General features: G+C 51.4%; 1 protein-coding gene across 2 annotated transcripts; it reads left to right on the plus strand.

Annotated features, from left to right (window-relative positions):
• The first annotated feature begins 505 nt into the window (after window positions 1–505).
• SDSL (serine dehydratase like) lies at window positions 506–18,361 on the plus strand. Of its 2 annotated transcripts, none has more exons than XM_053587401.1 (8): window positions 506–565; window positions 4,609–4,803; window positions 5,016–5,055; window positions 5,773–5,912; window positions 10,190–10,278; window positions 11,080–11,307; window positions 16,822–16,946; window positions 17,979–18,361. In XM_053587401.1, exons 2-8 carry the CDS (start codon window positions 4,630–4,632, stop codon window positions 18,170–18,172), a joined length of 990 nt encoding a protein of 329 aa, XP_053443376.1. In that variant the 5' UTR covers window positions 506–565; window positions 4,609–4,629; the 3' UTR covers window positions 18,173–18,361. The 2 variants fall into 2 exon arrangements, with proteins under 2 accessions (XP_053443376.1, XP_053443377.1); XM_053587402.1 differs by lacking the exon at window positions 506–565 and adding an exon at window positions 722–999.
• Window positions 18,362–18,752: the final 391 nt, after the last annotated feature.

Here is an 18,752-nt window from a genome sequence, read left to right on the forward strand (position 1 = left end):
ATTAAAGGTTCCAGGGAGAGAGTGGCACATAGTAGGTGTCCAATAAATATTTATTGATCTGATCGCAAGGGCAGAAGTTAAATTAAAAAAATATTTATTGAATGAATAAATAATCAGTCATTCATTTGAACAGTAAATAATCATTGGGCATAAAATATCAGAGATGGAGAGGTGCTTCAGTTTCCTCGGTCTTGTTTTCCCATCTCAGACTTAAGCTGACCCTAACAGTGGTTTGAGGGAAGCAACTTGGCATCTGGGACAAGCAGACGAAGATCCAGGATTGAGGGGCCTGCACGATAGAAGAGGCAGAGGTCATCTCTGCTGCCTGCTGGGTGGGTGGACTTGGCTCAGTGAGTTCCCCTATCTGAGCCTCAGTTTCCTCATCTGTCAAATGGGAGGTGATGCATGAGTCATGGGGAAACAGTGAGGGTTGATCTCCTTCCCTTTCCACTTCTTTCTTCATCCTGAGACTGGGGAGAGGTCCCTTTAACTCGAGAGGCGTGGCTGAGGTCACAGGAAGCTGCGGAGGCTGGAAGCTGGGCAGCGGGCTGGAGACAGTCAGCAGGTGGGTGAGGGGTCTGGGGCCCAGCCTAAGATCCTGGGGCTCCTGGTATGTGAATATGGGAATGCATATGTCTGCCGGAGGCACTGGGGCAAAGTGATCCTGGGGCTCGGTGGTATGCGAATGTGGGAATGCATATGTCTGCCCAAGGCACTGGGGCAAAGTCCAGAGTGCATGGATGGAAGTGAGAGGGGAGAGAGTGCGCTAAGTCTTCCTGGGAGCATCCATTTGGGGTGCCTTGCAGAAGAAGGCTAGGGGAAAAAAGCAGGTCCTGTCGGTCAGAGGGGCAGGGCTGGGCCTTCTGCCAGCCAGGGGCCAGTCCTGGCACCACAGATTCTGCTGTGGAGTGCCACCCAGGTGACCTCTGGGGAAAGGCCTCAGGGATAAGGGAGGCAAAGAGGGTAGGTGGTCCTTACTCCAACTCACAGATGTGACAGGTAAGGCCTAGTGAGGACAGGTGCACTGTTGGGATTGGAGCCTAAGCCCTGTGCTCACACTGCACTGTTGCCCGACAGAGGTGTCCCTGGTTTCCCATCTTAGCCCCAGTGGCTGCCATACTGGGCAAGAGGTGTGTGTCCCTGGACCAAGGCCTCAGCTTGGCCCCAGACCTCAGTCTGGAAGGCCTGTATGCCTGATGAGGTCTGGGCTTGATAAAGCTGTTGGCAACTTGGGGCTTGTTCTTTTTTTTGGCCGGACTGGGTTTGAACCCGCCACCTCCAGCATATGGGGCCGGCGCTCTACTCCTTTGAGCCACAGGTGCCAACCGGGGCTTGTTCTTTTAACTGATGCCTGATGTCAGTATAATCAAGAGGGCTGGGAAATCTTGGAGACTGAGCTCAGAGAATTTGCCTAAGGACAAGTGGCAACTAAGTATTAGATGCCTACATGTTTCGTAACAGTGAGAGTAATGCTACTGTATTAGAGAAAGTAAAGCATAATAATGATTAGGAGTCCAGATGCCGAAGCACACTGCCCTGGTGAGTTCTGGCTGTGCCATTTCTAGCTGTGTAACTGTGGGTAGTTACTTAATTTCTCAGAACCTCTGTTTCATTGTGTATAAATTGGAGTTGATAACAGATCTGTCTCAGATTGTCTCAGATTATGTGACGTAATACGCACAGTGCTTGGCACAGTGCCTGGCTCCCGGTAAGTCCCCCGCAACTGTTAGCTATTTCTGTACTATGCAATCCCACCATACACAAGCTCTTCCAGTCTTTTTGTGTGGTTAGTTTGTTCTCATTTTTCAAGTCTTAGTTTTAGTGGTCACTTCTTCTTCTCCTTTTTTTTTTTTGAGACAGAGCCTCAAGCTATCGCCCTGGGTAGAGTGCTATGGCATCACAGCTCACAGCAACCTCCAACTCCTGGGCTCAAGTGATTCTCCTGCCTCCACCTCCCAAGTAGCTGGGACTACAGGCGCCCACCACAAGCCCTGGCTATTTTTTTTTTGGTTGTAGCTGTCATTGTTGTTTGGCGGGCCCAGGCCGAATTCGAACCTGCCAGCTCAGGTGTATGTGGCTGGCACCTTAGCCGCTTGAGCCACAGGCGCCAAGCCAGTGGTCACTTCTAAGAGGCCTTACCTGATTGACCCAAAGGACATCTTCATGTTTATCTCTTTAAGACTCCCTGTATGTGTATTTCTCTCTTAGCAGTATTTACTATTCCTGATTATTTTGTTTATCTAATACTGATCTCCTCAACAGAGGAAGTAAATCAGCTCCAAGGTAAATGTCTGTCTTGTTCATGGTAGTATTCCTTGTTCTTAGGTTAGGGCCTGCACCTGTAGGTGCCCTGTAAACATGCTAGAGGAAAGGTGAGCATGTCAGTATTATTAGAAGGTCCCAATGAGATGACATCTCCAGAGAACTCAGCTGATATCTTGCACATAGTAGGTATTCAACAAATGGTAGCTGTTATTATTAAACCACACCATAACCCATGAATCAGGGACTGTAATTATCCTCATTTTACAGGAGGGGAAACAGGTATAGAGAGGTCGAGACACTTGCTTGGGTCACACAGCCAGGAAGTCTACACTCGTTTCTAACTTGGTTTGATTGACCTTCCTCAAGCCCTTGCTCTTGGAAGCTAGGGCTGAAGTGAGGCCCAAGCTGGGGTTTGCTGTTTTTGGTGACCAGGGTGACTCACTGAACTCTTTCCCATAATACCCAGCCCAAGAGGGACTCTTGATGGGACTGGGTGGAGGTAGCTCAGGCTTTGCCATACCTAGGGAGTCCCAGGGCTCTCCTGACAAGAGAGGAGGGTCAAACCTAGGGCCAGGAAACTTGGGCCTCTCTTATCTGGGAACCCCAGCCCCTACTTAAGGGTGGACAAAAAGTTTAGGGTCGTGGGTGGAGCTGTGTGTGTGGAGGCTGCAGACCTCCTCCTAGTGGCCAACAGAAGAACTGCGGGCCAGCCCGGAGCTTTTCTGTCCCAAAGCAAAAAAAGGCCTGTAGGTGTATTTATTTTTTTCTTTTCCCCTATTATTTTTGCTCCCTTTCATTTTCTTCTTCTCTTCTTCTCATCCTAAACTCCCTCATTCACCCACTACTTCTTGGTTTAAAACCTCCCAGTGGCTCCTATTGGAAGGTGAATTAAAGTAACAACTAGACTCCTCGCCGTGGGACTTCCTGCCCACCTTTCTGTCCTCAGCTCCTACCCCTGATCCTTTCTCTCTGCACAGGCAGCACCCTGCGTGCATTTCTCCCTGAAGGTGGTTCTGCCTGCTGTTCTGTACAGGAATGCTTTCCCCCTTGCTTTCTGGTCATTCATCCCCAAACAACCCTGCTGGAGAACTTAGAGGTCAAAAGAGAGTTAAAAGACCTCTCAAGCAATCAGAATGCCTGGATCTCATTTGCATGCTGATTCAAACTATTGAAAATCCCCAAACCACCAACAACCACAAAGCTAAACATTTATCACATCTAATAAGATGGCTGGACATTTAAAAAAAAATTATTTATTTATTTTTGTAGAAAGGGGGTCTCCTTATGTTGTCCAGGCTGGTCTCAAACTCGTGGCCTCAAGAGATTCTCCCACCTTGGCCTCCCAAAGTGCTGGTATAGGTGTGAGCCACTGTGATTAGAAATTTGAAAAATTACCAGATATTTGATGATATTAAAAAATTATTAAGATTTTAGGTATAATAATGGTATTATAATAATGTTTTTAAACACATAGGATCAATGAGGTATAATTTACAGGAAATAAAATTAGCCCACCTTAAGTATAGAATTCAATGAGTTTGAACAAATGTATACAGTCATGAAACTCTGTGTCTACATTAAAAAATAATTCTTTGCCTTTAGAGATACATGCTGAAATATTTATGAATGAAACAATATAGAAGGAAAATTAATGAGGGGAAATAATGATACAGGAAGGGGCAGCGGGCATTGATGTGGGTGAAGCAAGGTAGGCTGTGAGTTGATTGCCAAGGCCTAATGATGACTGTGTGAGAGGTTGCTCATCACACAGCTTTCCACGTTTCTGCTATATTTACATAAAAGCTTTTAAAATTTCCTCTCCTGAGAAATTTCTTTCCTGATGGCTCTTGCTAAAATAGCACCTTCCCACACAAGTCACTCCTATCTGAAATTCTGTGGTTGGTCTCCCCAGCTGCAGTGTGGGCTCTGGCCGAGGGGGAACCTCTTCTATCTTGTCCACTCCTCAGTGCCCAAACCTAGATCCATCTGGCACATAGAAGGTGCCCAATAACTGTTTTTTCAATGAGTCAATGAATGATGAATGAATAAATTTTCCCACTCTTTCATTCATGGGAGAATGAATGTGTTGGTCATGGTTCACACTCGCAGCACTGTGGCGAGTCATAGTTACAGAATGAAAGGGCCCCTAGTCCAAACCTCTTTGTCCGTATGGGAAGCTGAGGCACAGAGAGGAGAAGGAACTTGTCAGGAGTCTTTTCAGCTCAGCAGCTGGAGGGCTAAGAATACCTAAGCCAAGGAGCTTCTCTGCCTTACCCTCCCTGGTCCTGGTTAAGGGGACTCTTGACCAGCTGCCTAGGCTGTGAACTTTGTATCTTCCTGTAGGCTATTTGTGTGGTTGCTGGAATGGAGAGCTCTCTGGTGGAGTGTGCCAAGGCTGAACACTTCCACAGGGTCACCCCTGTGCTGGAGAGCTGGGCACTGTCCCAGTTGGCAGGCATGACTGTCTTCCTCAAGTGTGAGAACATGCAGCCAACTGGCTCCTTCAAGATCCGGGGCATTGGGCATTACTGCCAGGAGGTGAGAGTGTGAGGGCAAGAGGGAGAAGTAAAGTTGTACAGGAAAGAGGGCTGTTTGGGGAGGAGGTGAGACATGAACTTGAACAGAAGGGAGGGGAGAGCTGAGGTAGGGCTGTGGGCAGGCTGAGGGGTGAGGACTGTTGGGAGTGGGTTGGGGGATTCTAATTTCAGTCTACGCAGGTTTCCCTGACACCTGTTTACTTTTCTTCCCAGATGGCCAAGAAGGGGTGCAGACACCTGGTGTGCCCCTCAGGTGACCTGCCATTTTCTGTTTCATGGGGGCTTTGGGGAAGGGGCTGGGGGAGGAGCCACAGCAGTAGATGTCCAGGGCTTGGCCTTCTCTGAAAGATTCAGCCTCACCAAGGTCATAGATGAGATGCTCACTGCATATGTCCTCTCTTAGCCCCTTTTTCTATAATTCAGAACTCATGGTAGGAGCAAGTGACAGAAACTAAATTCACATAGATTTAGGCTACAGGCTCTATGGACAGAAAAATTTTGGGATAAGTGACTTTCGGGAACAGCTGGATGCAGGAACTCTGCTCTCTATCGTTCCTTCTCCTGGCCTTTCTTTCCTTTATGTTAGCTTTGTATTTACGTATGATGTGCCTATGGTAGCAAGACCGCCACCAGGAATTTCAGGTTTGCAACCTCCCATTCATCTAGTCCTGGTGAAGAAAGGGAGCTCCTTTCCTGATGGCTCCCCTCAGTCCTGGAATTGGTCTTTTTTTTGGCCCAGCTTGGGTCATGTACACATCCCTGAACCAATCATGGATCAGGGGCTCGAGTCTTCTGATAGGCTCAATTTAAATCATTTGTTCACTTTTGGAGTTAGAAAAAGGAGTCGGTGGTGGGGCATATGAGTGTGGGGGTAGAGTGACTCCCAAAGGGAAATGGAGAGGGAGGGGAAGGATGTGTTATCAGGCAAACACATATCTGCCCACTGCACCCACTTCTCCTGCTTCCACAGGGGGGAATGCTGGTATGGCTGCTGCTTATGCTGCTCGGAAGCTGGGCATCCCTGCTACCATCGTGCTCCCCAAGAGTGCCTCCCTGCAGGTGGTGAGAAGGCTGCAAGGGGAGGGGGCTGAGGTTCAGCTGGTTGGAAAGGTAAGGACCCCCTGAAGGAGGGAAACCAGCTGGAATGGGCTGTTCCCCCGTCACCTCACCCTACCCCTAAGAGATTCTTTTTTTCTCCCTGTGCTTTTTTTTTTTTTAATTATTAAATCATAGCTGTGTACATTAATGCGATCATGGGGCACCATACACTGGTTTTATAGACCGTTTGACACATTTTCATCACACTGGTTCACATAGCCTTCCTGGCATTTTCTTAGTTATTGCGTTAAGACATTTATATTCTACATTTACTAAGTTTCACATGTACCCTTGTAAGATGCACCGCAGGTGTAATCCCACCAATCACCCTCTCTCCGCCCATCCTCCTTCACCCCTAAGAGATTCTGTCTCCTTTTTCTTTTGATAAACTATGACTGGAGCCCAGTCTTCTCTGGATGGTTGAGCTGAGGATTGGGAGTGAGGTGTGATTTACATCAAGCGCTGGGGCCTTCCAACTTGCCTCTGCCCACCCTGAGAAGACCCCGCTGTGTGTGACCCAAGAGAAATAGGAAGCTGGCAACTGGCAGGAGACTGTCTGTTTCTTACATCCTCGCTAGCACTTGGTATCACCCACTTTTAACATTTTCCCCATTTGATAAGACAAAAAGTTTAAAGATAACAGCAACATCATTTCCCATTCCGATGACCACCCTGACATCCACTGAAGAGGTATCACTGGTTCACTTTGTTACCAAAGAAATGGAGGCGCAGACACAGAATCTTTCAACCTTTCTGGGAAGAAGGGAACAGAAAAACATTCAAAGAATGGAAAACAGATTTTTAAAAACCTCTTAAACTAAGACTAGCAGCCACACCATGGTCCCTAAAAGCTGGTCTCCAAATAGTGAATTGGTTCTTAACCTGTAGGTCACGACCCTTTCACAGGGGTTGCCTAAGACCATCCTGCATATCAGATATTTCTATTATGATTTATAACAGTAGCAAAATTACAGTTATGAAGTAGCAATGAAAATAATTTTATGGTTGGGGGTCAGCACAACATGAGGAACTGTACTAAAGGGCCGCAATATTAGGAAGGTTGAGAACCACTGAAATAGTGTATACAGTTTCTCTCTTCCCTTCCTTCCCTCCCTTACTCACCCAACCACCTTCCATTATCACCCTTCTCCCTCTCCCCTCCTTTCCTTCTTTTCATCCATCTACCAAATTCAGCACATAGTCTTTTCTTGTACGAGATAGACAATTTAGAAATACGGAGATGATATTAATAATACATGGCCTTTACTTTCATGAAGTTCAGAGGATTATGGAGGAGATACACAGGTAACCAGATGATGGTAACAAAGTGTGATAACTGTTATGATAGGAAAGGCACAGGGCATCAGGCAAGACAGGGAAGGCATATTGTTTCAATCTGCTATTGCTGCTCGATAATGCCGCGTAACAAATAGCTCCTGAAAATCAGTGACCCATGAGAAACATTCTTCTTCATGCTCATGGCTCCGTAGGTAGATTAGGGTGGGTCTGCTTCAGACCGTGGGCAGGATTGAGGTTGCAGATGTGTCCTTTCCCAGGCCAATGGCCACCTGGAGTGTTCTCAAGGGCAGTGGCACAAGGGGTGAGAGGAAACACGTGATGATACTGAAGATGTTGGCCGAGAACTGCTACACTGTCCATACACATGCTACTGGCCAAAGCAAGTCACACGACTGAGAACGCCAGTGAAGCAGGAAGTACCCTCCCCTGATTCTATGGGAAGAACAGCAAAGCCACCTGTCAAAGGCATGGATGTGTGATTCCAATAGGGGGAGAGAGTGAGGAATTGGGGAATGCTCCAAACCAGTGGACTGTGTCTCGGACTTGGGGAAGGATCCAGGAAAGGCTCCCAAGAAGGGTCCCCAGAGTTAGCTGTTGAAGAAGAAACATGAGTCTTCTCAGTGGAGAAAAGGGAGGTAGGGATGGTGAACAGAGGGAAGGATGGTGACCAGGGAGCAGGCTCTGCACAGAGCCTCCATGGCAGAGGCTTGGCCACAGAGTGAGCCTGGTGCCCTCTGGCTGATGCCAACATCCAAGGGAAGAATGGGGAAGGGCGAGGCTGTAGAGTGGGACAGTCACTTGATCAGGGAGGATGGCTCGTGGGTGAGGCCTGAAGGGCAATGGAAAGATTGTATTTCCACCTGAAGGGCAATGGAAAGATTTTTTTTTTCTTTTTTTTTTTTTATGCAATGGAAAGATTTTGAGCAGGGGTGGGATGTGGTAGGATTTTTTTTTGTAAAACGTGGGCATTTTTAAATACGTAAAGAAAAAGCTGGTCTCGTGCTTCACACCTATTATCCCAGCTCTTTGGGAGGCTGAGGCAGGAAGATCGATTGAGGCCAAGAGTTTGAGACCAGCCAGGACAACATAGGGAGCTATGATCTCTAACAAACAAACAAATGTACAAACCAACCACCCAGGTGCAGTGGCCTGCACCTGTAGTCCCAGCTACTCAGGAGGCTGAGGCAGGAGGATCACTTGAACTTAAGAGTCTGAGGTTACAGTAAGCTGTGATTGTGTCACTGCATTCCAACCTGGGTGACAGACTGAGACCCTGTCTCTTAAAAAAAGGAAGAAAGAAAAAGAAAGAAGGAAATAGGTATCATAACTAACTAAAATGTAGATTCGTATGTTTTTTGCAGCTTTTTAAAAAAATGTATTTGTATGATTTTAAAGAGTACAAGAATAGCTTGCTTACATGGAAATGTTGTGCAGTGGTGACGTCTGGGCTAGTAGTGTAACCACCACCCGTGGAGAGGACCTTGTGCCCACCAAGTAGTTTCTCCCCTCTCTCTCTGCTCCCCCCTTGCCTCTGAGTCTCCGATGTCTATTACTGCACTCCCTGTGTCCGTGTGCACACTGGTTAGCTCCCCCTTACAACAGAGAGTATGTGGTATTGGACTTTATGTTTCTGAATTGTTTCACTTAAGATAATGGCCTCCGGTTCCATCCAAGTTGCTGCAAAAGACATGATTTCATTCTTTTTTTCATAGCTGCAATAAGTATTCCATTGTGTATAGATAACACGGTTGGATTTTCACTCTGCCTGCTTTGGGGCAGTGCCTTTGGCTGAGGGTGGGGGATGGAGGGGAAGCAGCCAGGGGACCTCCAGGTGACAGATGTTAAGGGCTGCACAGTTAAAAATCTGATATTTGTTTCAATAACGCAGGAGAATGAGGCTCATCTCTTCAGCTAGATGGAAAATTCCTTGTAGGCAGAGACCATTACTCTGGCTTCTGTCCTGCCCAAGAGTCCCCCTGCATAGGACTGGGCCTGGGTGGACTCTGCAGGGTCCCTAGGATGAGCAGAGGCTGTTTCTGGCTCTCTTGGGAATTTCCTTCTCACTCAGGAGAGGAGGCTTTTATCTGCCATTTAGTTTCTGCATCTGGCTTCCACTGAGATCAGCTGGTGTGGGGTCCCTCTGAAATGCTGTTATAGTTTGGATTCCCCTGGAAACGGGCCCTGAGGCAAAGACTAAGGTACACATGGTTTATTTGGGAGGCGACTGCAGGAAGCATCAGTAGGAGCGTGGACAGGAGGCAGGGAAGAAAGCTATAGACAGGGTGTGAATGGTCAGGTCACCTCTGTGGGCAGCTGGGTGCAATCCCCACTGCGGGGACCCCTGGGAGAACACACCAAGGGGTGGGAGGCTGGCGTGTTCACCACCCACTCCCATCCTTCTGGGTGGAGGGTTGCTGTCCAGGCATCAGCTCCTTGGCATCTGAAGTCTACCTGTCCACTGCCTGGTGCAGTCCTTGACCAGGGAGTGACCTCCGTGTGGGCTGCAGGGACACAGACCTTTGCCACAGCTGCCAAGCTAGTGAGAAAAGAAAACCCACCCCTGCTATGATCAGCTTGGGCCCCTCGTGCTCAGGGCCGGCCTTCCTGGCTGCTTACACTCACCTGGCGGGGCGGCAGCCGGTGTTTGCTGGTTTTCACAGACACAGTCCATACTGGTTAGTTAGTAGTGGACATCACATGACTGGCCTCAGAGACCGCCTGCTCCTGGCTTCCCTGGCCTGCTGGCTTCCTTCTCACATGGCGTAGTGGCAGGAGGGATCTTGTCCCTTCAGGGTTGTGGGAAACACGTGGCATTTGCTACCTGGATGCCTCTGTCCTTGTCTCAGGGTGCTGCAGGGCCCACACCAGGTCTGTTCTCACCCTTGGGGTCTCCTCACCCCGCTGGATCCCAGGGCTGACACAGAGACCCCAGCCTCTGCTCAGCCTCCTTAGCACTCCTGGGTCTTCTGAGGGCCTTGGTTTCTTTTTAGGTCTGGGACGAGGCCAACCTGAAGGCACAAGAGTTGGCCAAGAGGGACGGCTGGGTGAATGTCTCCCCGTACGACCACCCCCTGATATGGTAAGGCAGGTGTCCCCCCTCCCCAGGAGTCCAGAGCTGGGAGACCCTTACTGGGTCATGGTCCTCTTGAGGGCAGAAAGGAAAACTGGCCCAGAGGGAGAACAGGCTTCATAGCCACACAGATGTGGGTTCAGACCCTGCTTCTGGCACTTGTGAATTATGGAACTTTGTGCAAAGCACCTCGTGCCCTGTCTTAGTTTTTGTACATATAAATGGCAATGATTTGTGGAACGTGGACTTTGGGGCCAGGCACCAGGCTAAAGGCTCTCCCTATGCTATTCTGCGTACCCTCCCCACAGCCCTGGAGGTGAGTATTATCACTCCCATTCTGTAGGTGAGGAAACTGAGGCACAGAGGGGCCAAGCAACTTGCCCAAGATCACACAACTAAGAAAGTGGCAAAGACATAGGGTTCCAGTCCCTGAACTTGAATCGGGCTGGTTCCAAGGGATGTGCTGGTGCCCTCCTAGCCATGCAAAGCTAATGTTGCCTGTTCCTAAAGTTGGGGGGGATAAAAGGGGGGTAGTAGCCACGAAAGTGCCTGGGAGGTTGATGGAGAGGGGACAGAAGGAATGAGGGAAGAAGTGAAGTACAGAGCAAGGACGGCAGGTGGGGGAGCTAATCGTTACAGGGTTTCCTCTCCCTTTTTACGGTTGAGGAGGTTTATATATATGTGGGAGGTTTATGGGAGGTTTATACATATGTGTGGCAGGGCCTACCCCCACCATGATCTCCCCCAACCCCAGGAGCCTTTGCGGCTGGGGCCTCCCTCACTCTGCTTCCCCCTCCTGCCCCTCCCCAGGGAAGGCCACGCCAGCCTGGTACAGGAGCTGAAGGCAGTCCTGGGGACCCCACCAGGTGCCCTGGTGCTGGCAGTGGGGGGTGGGGGGCTCCTGGCTGGGGTGGTGGCCGGCCTGGTGGAGGTGGGCTGGCAGCATGTGCCCGTCGTCGCCATGGAGACCCGCGGGGCGCACTGTTTCAACGAAGCCATCAAGGCGGGCAGGCTGGTCACGTTGCCGGACATCACCAGGTGGGTGTGGACTGGGGACATTTGAGGGGGTGGAGGTGTCTCCGCTCTAGGGCATCCCGGTCCCAGCCAGTGGGGGCAGGGGTACCTGAGAAGCTCTCCTTGGCCCTGGGGGCCCAACCCCAAGAATGTGGATGTAAGTTAGAAGGCAACACTGAGAAAGCAGATGAAGAGTAGGATTCATTTAAACCGTATCAATGAATAAAATGAGCTTTCCTTGTCTCTGACATTATAAAAGCAATTTAGGTGTGTTGCAGATCAGTTAGAAAATGTGAACAAGCAATGAGCAACAGAAAACAAAATGTCACCGTTCATTCCACCATGCCAAGATGAACATTGCTCAGACTGAGTAGCATTGTTCTCAGCTTTTCTTTCTTTTTTTTTTTCCTTTTGAGATGGAGTCTCACTCCCAGTTAGAGAGCAGTGGCATCACCACAGCTCACTGCAACCTCAAACTTCTGGGCTCCAGTGATCCTCCTGCCTCAGTCTCCCAGCTAATTTTTCCATTTTTTTTTTAGAGACAAGATCTTGCTCTTGCTCAGGTGGATTTTGAACTCCTGAGCTGAAGTGATCCTCCTGCCTCTGCCCTCCCAGGCATGAGCCCCCATACCCAGCTAGGAAAGCCTTTTAAGTCAGCTTTCTTAAACTTGTTTGTACAAGGTTCTAGGGGGCCAAGTTAGAAAAACAAAACTCCGTTGTTGGCTCAGGAGAATTTTACCCACAGGAGTCTCCTGCATGTCTTTCTGGGACTGTCTCCCCTCTTTCCTGGCCCACATCCACCCTCTAATGTTGCTGTGCTGCTTTTGCCTGATCTGACCTGTGCCTAACCTCTTAGCCCATTCTGTCCTCGCCACCTGGAATGCCAGTCCCACTTGCCTTAAGGAAGTCCTCTGAGGCCTGAGTGGTCAGTGGCATTCCTCCTGGGAGACCCTCGGGACGCCCTGTGTGTGTCTGAGTGGGCAGTGGCGTTCCTCCTGGGAGACCCTCGGGACGCCCTGTGTGTGTCTGAGTGGTCAGTGGCGTTCCTCCTGGGAGACCCTCGGGATGCCCTGTGTGTGTCTGAGTGGGCAGTGGCGTTCCTCCTGGGAGACCCTCGGGACGCCCTGTGTGTGTCTGAGTGGTCAGTGGCGTTCCTCCTGGGAGACCCTCGGGACGCCCTGTGTGTGTCTGGTCAGTGGCGTTCCTCCTGGGAGACCCTCGGGACGCCCTGTGTGTGTCTGAGTGGTCAGTGGCGTTCCTCCTGGGAGACCCTCGGGACGCCCTGTGTGTGTCTGGTCAGTGGCGTTCCTCCTGGGAGACCCTCGGGACGCCCTGTGTGTGTCTGAGTGGTCAGTGGCATTCCTCCTGGGAGACCCTCGGGACGCCCTGTGTGTGTCTGAGTGGTCAGTGGCGTTCCTCCTGGGAGACCCTCGGGACGCCCTGTGTGTGGCTGGTCAGTGGCGTTCCTCCTGGGAGACCCTCGGGACGCCCTGTGTGTGTCTGAGTGGTCAGTGGCGTTCCTCCTGGGAGACCCTGGGGACGCCCTGTGTGTGTCTGAGTGGTCAGTGGCGTTCCTCCTGGGAGACCCTCGGGACGCCCTGTGTGTGTCTGAGTGGTCAGTGGCGTTCCTCCTGGGAGACTCTCGGGACGCCCTGTGTGTGTCTGAGTGGTCAGTGGCGTTCCTCCTGGGAGACCCTCGGGATGCCCTGTGTGTGTCTGGTCAGTGGTGTTCCTCCTGGGAGACCCTCGGGATGCCCTGTGTGTGTCTGAGTGGTCAGTGGCGTTCCTCTTGGGAGACCCTCGGGACGCCCTGTGTGTGTCTGAGTGGTCAGTGGCGTTCCTCCTGGGAGACCCTGGGGACGCCCTGTGTGTGTCTGAGTGGTCAGTGGTGTTCCTCCTGGGAGACCCTCGGGATGCCCTGTGTGTGTCTGGTCAGTGGTGTTCCTCCTGGGAGACCCTCGGGACGCCCTGTGTGTGTCTGAGTGGTCAGTGGCGTTCCTCCTGGGAGACCCTCGGGACGCCCTGTGTGTGTCTGGTCAGTGGCGTTCCTCCTGGGAGACCCTCGGGACGCCCTGTGTGTGTCTGAGTGGTCAGTGGCATTCCTCCTGGGAGACCCTCAGGATGCCCTGTGTGTGTCTGAGTGGTCAGTGGCGTTCCTCCTGGGAGACCCTCGGGACGCCCTGTGTGTGTCTGAGTGGTCAGTGGCGTTCCTCCTGGGAGACCCTCGGGACGCCCTGTGTGTGTCTGGTCAGTGGCGTTCCTCCTGGGAGACCCTGGGGACGCCCTGTGTGTGTCTGAGTGGTCAGTGGCGTTCCTCCTGGGAGACCCTCGGGACGCCCTGTGTGTGTCTGGTCAGTGGCGTTCCTCCTGGGAGACCCTCGGGACGCCCTGTGTGTGTCTGAGTGGTCAGTGGCATTCCTCCTGGGAGACCCTCGGGACGCCCTGTGTGTGTCTGAGTGGTCAGTGGCGTTCCTCCTGGGAGACCCTCGGGACGCCCTGTGTGTGGCTGGTCAGTGGCGTTCCTCCTGGGAGACCCTCGGGACGCCCTGTGTGTGTCTGAGTGGTCAGTGGCGTTCCTCCTGGGAGACCCTGGGGACGCCCTGTGTGTGTCTGAGTGGTCAGTGGCGTTCCTCCTGGGAGACCCTCGGGACGCCCTGTGTGTGTCTGAGTGGTCAGTGGCGTTCCTCCTGGGAGACCCTCGGGACGCCCTGTGTGTGTCTGAGTGGTCAGTGGCGTTCCTCCTGGGAGACCCTCGGGATGCCCTGTGTGTGTCTGGTCAGTGGTGTTCCTCCTGGGAGACCCTCGGGATGCCCTGTGTGTGTCTGAGTGGTCAGTGGCGTTCCTCTTGGGAGACCCTCGGGACGCCCTGTGTGTGTCTGAGTGGTCAGTGGCGTTCCTCCTGGGAGACCCTGGGGACGCCCTGTGTGTGTCTGAGTGGTCAGTGGCGTTCCTCCTGGGAGACCCTCGGGATGCCCTGTGTGTGTCTGGTCAGTGGTGTTCCTCCTGGGAGACCCTCGGGATGCCCTGTGTGTGTCTGAGTGGTCAGTGGCGTTCCTCTTGGGAGACCCTCGGGACGCCCTGTGTGTGTCTGAGTGGTCAGTGGCGTTCCTCCTGGGAGACCCTCGGGACGCCCTGTGTGTGTCTGGTCAGTGGCGTTCCTCCTGGGAGACCCTCGGGACGCCCTGTGTGTGTCTGAGTGGTCAGTGGCGTTCCTCCTGGGAGACCCTCGGGATGCCCTGTGTGTGTCTGAGTGGTCAGTGGCGTTTCTCCTGGGAGACCCTCGGGACGCCCTGTGTGTGTCTGAGTGGTCAGTGGCGTTCCTCCTGGGAGACCCTCGGGACGCCCTGTGTGTGTCTGGTCAGTGGCGTTCCTCCTGGGAGACCCTCAGGACGCCCTGTGTGTGTCTATATTGCTCTTCAATCACAGAGGAGACGCTGGGTGTCCGTTTACAGCTATGGGCTGGGGTGGAGGAGCTAGAGGAGGGGAGTAACTTGTTTAGCTTCAAGTGCATGCTACCCATCCCAGAGCCTGGCATGGCCGAGGCACTTAGTGGGATGTTGATGGACTTGCCTTTTCTGTGAATGATACCACCATCACCCAGGGGCTTGGGCTGGATATCTGGGGGGTACGTGGGTTCCCTCCTCACTTTGAATCCGGCTTCCCCTCAGCCCCTCTCCCACGCCCATGAGCATCATCCTTCCCAGGGTGTGTGTAACAGTTCCCCCAAACCTGTGCCAGCCTCGTTGTCTTGTTTGGGGTGGGGGATAACATCTTTATTGAGATAGAGTTCCTATATGATACAATTTACCCATTTTAAGCACACAGTGTTTTTAGTACATCACTACAATTAATTTTAGAACATTTTCATCACCCCCCAAGAGAAACCACATAGACTTTGGCCATCATCCCCAGGTCTCTTATCCACTCCCCCTTCCCACCCCCAGCCCTGGGCAATTACTACTCTCGCTCTGTCTCCCTGGACTTGCCTCTTCTGGACGTTCCCTGTGGATGGAGTCAGCGGTATGTGGCTGTCTGCGTCTGGCGCCTTTCACACTCGCAGCGCGTTTTCAGGGTTTCTACGTGTTGCAGCAGGTGCCAGAGCTCCGTTCTGTTTTATGGGCAGATACTACTCCAGCGTGTGGCTGGCCCACATTTGTCCACTCATCAGCTGATGGACATTTAGATTCTTTCCACTTTTTGGCTATTCCGAACAGTGCTGTTTGTTATGAGTGTTCGGGTACAAGGTTTGGCATGGATGTAGGTGCTGGGTACCTTTTGTGACCTTTACTCTCTCCCTGGCCTGTCATTTGTCCCTCACTATTCGACCGGAGTCTTTGCTTTCTGCACTTAAGCCCTTCAGTGCTGCCCCCAAGCTCTCAGGCTAAAATCCAGGTGGCCCCCACTCGAGCCCAGCATCACCTGTTTTGCAGCTTCTTGGATTTTGGGAATGTTCTTTCCGACCCATGAGCCTTGGCATAGGGTGTTTCTCTGCTTAAAATGCTCCCGACCCCCACTTGGCTATGGGCTGGTTTCTCCTCATCACTCACATCTCAGCTTAAAAATCACCAAGGGGAAAACCTCCCCACCACCTTCCCTTTGGGGAGACCCCTCCTAACGTTCTCCTTCACACTAACTTACCCCAATGCGCATCTATTTACTTGTTCTTGAGTTTGCTTATTTATCACTGTCTCCCTACCAGTCTGTACTCAACAATCACAGCAACAATCATAATAACCACAACTAACACGTCTATAAAACTTACTAAGTGTCAGGCTTTGTCCTAAGCACTTTGAATGTGTTAACTCACTTAATCCCTATGATAACCTCATGGGCCCCATTTTTCAGATGAGGAAACTGAGCCTCAGAGCAGTGAACTTGACTTCCCCAAGCATACAGAGCTAGTATGGAGCCAAATTTCAAAACCAGGCAGCCTGGCTCCCATGTTTGTGCTCTGGACCTCTGTGGGGTCAGAGGCTCTCCCAAAGGCTCTCCTGGGCCTGAAATGCACTGCCCAGCTCACAACACGTACCAACAGCTGACACCAAGCGCACAGGTACGGATCATGCACTTTGGAGTCAGACTGCCTGGATTTGAATCCACCTGCTGCTGCCGACTAGCTGTGTGTCCTTGAACTTGTTACTTAACCTCTCGGAGCTTCAGTTGCTTCTACTGTAACATGGAGCCAATTTGTTTCAAACTCAAAGGATGGTTGAGAGGATTAAAACAGAAAATCCACATAGTCAGCACACTGTACACATTTAATAATTATTAGCTGTAATATAGCTATAATAAAATGTTATTAATGAATAGAATGGGAAAGATATCTTTTGGCTTGGCTTCCTGGCTCTATACAAGGAATGGCTCGACCCAGGTTGTAGAATAAAGGGGACTGATACACATTTCATCACTCATCAGACACGTGATTTCTGAGGACCTTCTCTGTGGTGACAATGCTGAGCACCAGGCTGTTGTGGGATGGGAGGGGTGGCCTGGGGCTGGAGAGGAGACCTGATTCACCCCTGCATGCCCATCCTGCAGTGTGGCCAAGAGCCTGGGTGCCAAGACAGTGGCCGCAAGAGCCCTGGCATGCACACAGGAATGCAAGATCCTCTCCGAGGTGGTGGAGGACGCTGAGGCTGTGAGTGCTGTGCAGCGGTTCCTGGGTGAGTGAGCTCTGTCCCCTACCTGGGCTGGGAGACCCACAGAGGTCCTGGAGCCCCTAGCAAGAACATATTCTTTCTTTTCCATACCCTCAGCACCTAGCACAGGGCTAAATATGAAATCATTGTGCAACAAGTGCCTGTCGAGTAGATAGAAGGGGTAGGGTGAGGAAGGAGAATGCTCTGCTATCTCCAGCTCCCAATCTTTTGTCCATGCTGCTCCCCTCTCTGGCTGCCCATCCCTGGCCCTGTTCTCTGTAGGTTTCATGAGACTGAGGGCTACACAGCCATCATGGCACCTCCTCCAGGAAGTCTCCCCTGATCACTTTCCATTACCCTACCTGGGCTGGGGCCTTTCTATGTGTCAGTCCCTCTGTCCATGCCCACCTGGTTCTTACTCATTCATATCGCTAGATTGTGAGCTCTGTGAGGGTGTGGACTGGTGTGTCTTTTACACTGTTGTGCCCCCAGGGCCTTTCTGGCACAGGGCCTGGTAGGGAGTGGGCACTCAACAGATATTTGTTGAATGAATGGATGAATGTATGAGTGAGCAGAAAGGCGGATAATGAATAGATGGGTAATGGATGGATGGACAGATGGATTGATGAATGACATAGAAATGCATGGATGGATGGATGGATACATTGATTAATGGACATATTGATGGATGGACAGACAGTCGAATGATGGATAGGGCATGGATGGATGGCCTATGGGTGGATGGATGGATGGATGGATGGATGGATGGATATGTTGATTGATGGATACACTGATGGGTGGACAGACAGACAGCCTCATGATGGATAGAGGAATGGATGGATGGATGGATAGATAAAAGGTGGATGGGTGGAAGGATAGATGGTTAGGTTGATTGATGTGAGAGAGTCAGAGAAATGATGGATGGTGAGAGGGCAGGTGAATGGCTGGCTGGCTGGCTGGAGAGATGGCTGCATGGGCCTGCAGTGTGCAGGGCCTGCAAGCATTGACAGCTTCTGTCTCCCTTCCCACCCTTTCCCCATCCCCTGATCTGGGCAGATGATGAGCGCATGCTGGTGGAGCCTGCTTGCGGAGCGGCCTTGGCAGCCATTTACTCAGGCCTCCTGGGGAGGCTCCAGGCTGAGGGTCGCCTGGGCCCTGCCCTGACTTCAGTTGTGGTCATTGTGTGCGGAGGAACCGGCATTGACAGCCAAGAGCTGCGGACCCTGAAGACCCAGCTGGGCCAGAACTGAGGGGTCTCAGCCTAGGAGGGCCGGCCAGGCCCCAAAGACCCCAAAGAGGCCCATGGACAGACACCTTGTGGCTGGCAGAAGGGGCCTCTGTGCTGGTGGGCAGCTGTGGAAGCTGCCCTGTCCCTCTGTGCTGGCTGCTTCCTGCAGGAAGCCCTTCTGAACACTTACAATAAATGCTTTCTAAGTTGAGTTTGTAACTCCCACACTTCTTGTCTTTCTGCTTCTATGAGCTCAAAGGAGGCACAGAACTATCCCAAAGCCAGTTATGTGATTAAGTGACCCAAGTGGCACAGCGTGGAAACTCAGGAATCCAGTCATGCTGAGTGCCTATAAAGGCTGCCCTTACCTGGAGGGCCAGCTCAGGCTGACCAGGTCAGGAAGGAGAAGGGGACACTCTGGCACCTCTCAGGCCTGGGCTGGAGAGGTGACCGTCTTTATCAAGTGCTGATTATGTATCAAAGACTCCGACTTTTCTAAGAACTTTCTATTCACTGTCTTCTTTAATTTTTTTTTTTTTTTTTTTTTTTTAGAGACAAGGTCTCATTCTGCTACTGAGGTTGGAGTGCAGTGGTATTATAGC

This window comes from Nycticebus coucang, chromosome 4, assembly GCF_027406575.1.
Source record: "Nycticebus coucang isolate mNycCou1 chromosome 4, mNycCou1.pri, whole genome shotgun sequence".
NCBI classification, from domain to species: Eukaryota; Metazoa; Chordata; class Mammalia; order Primates; family Lorisidae; genus Nycticebus; species Nycticebus coucang.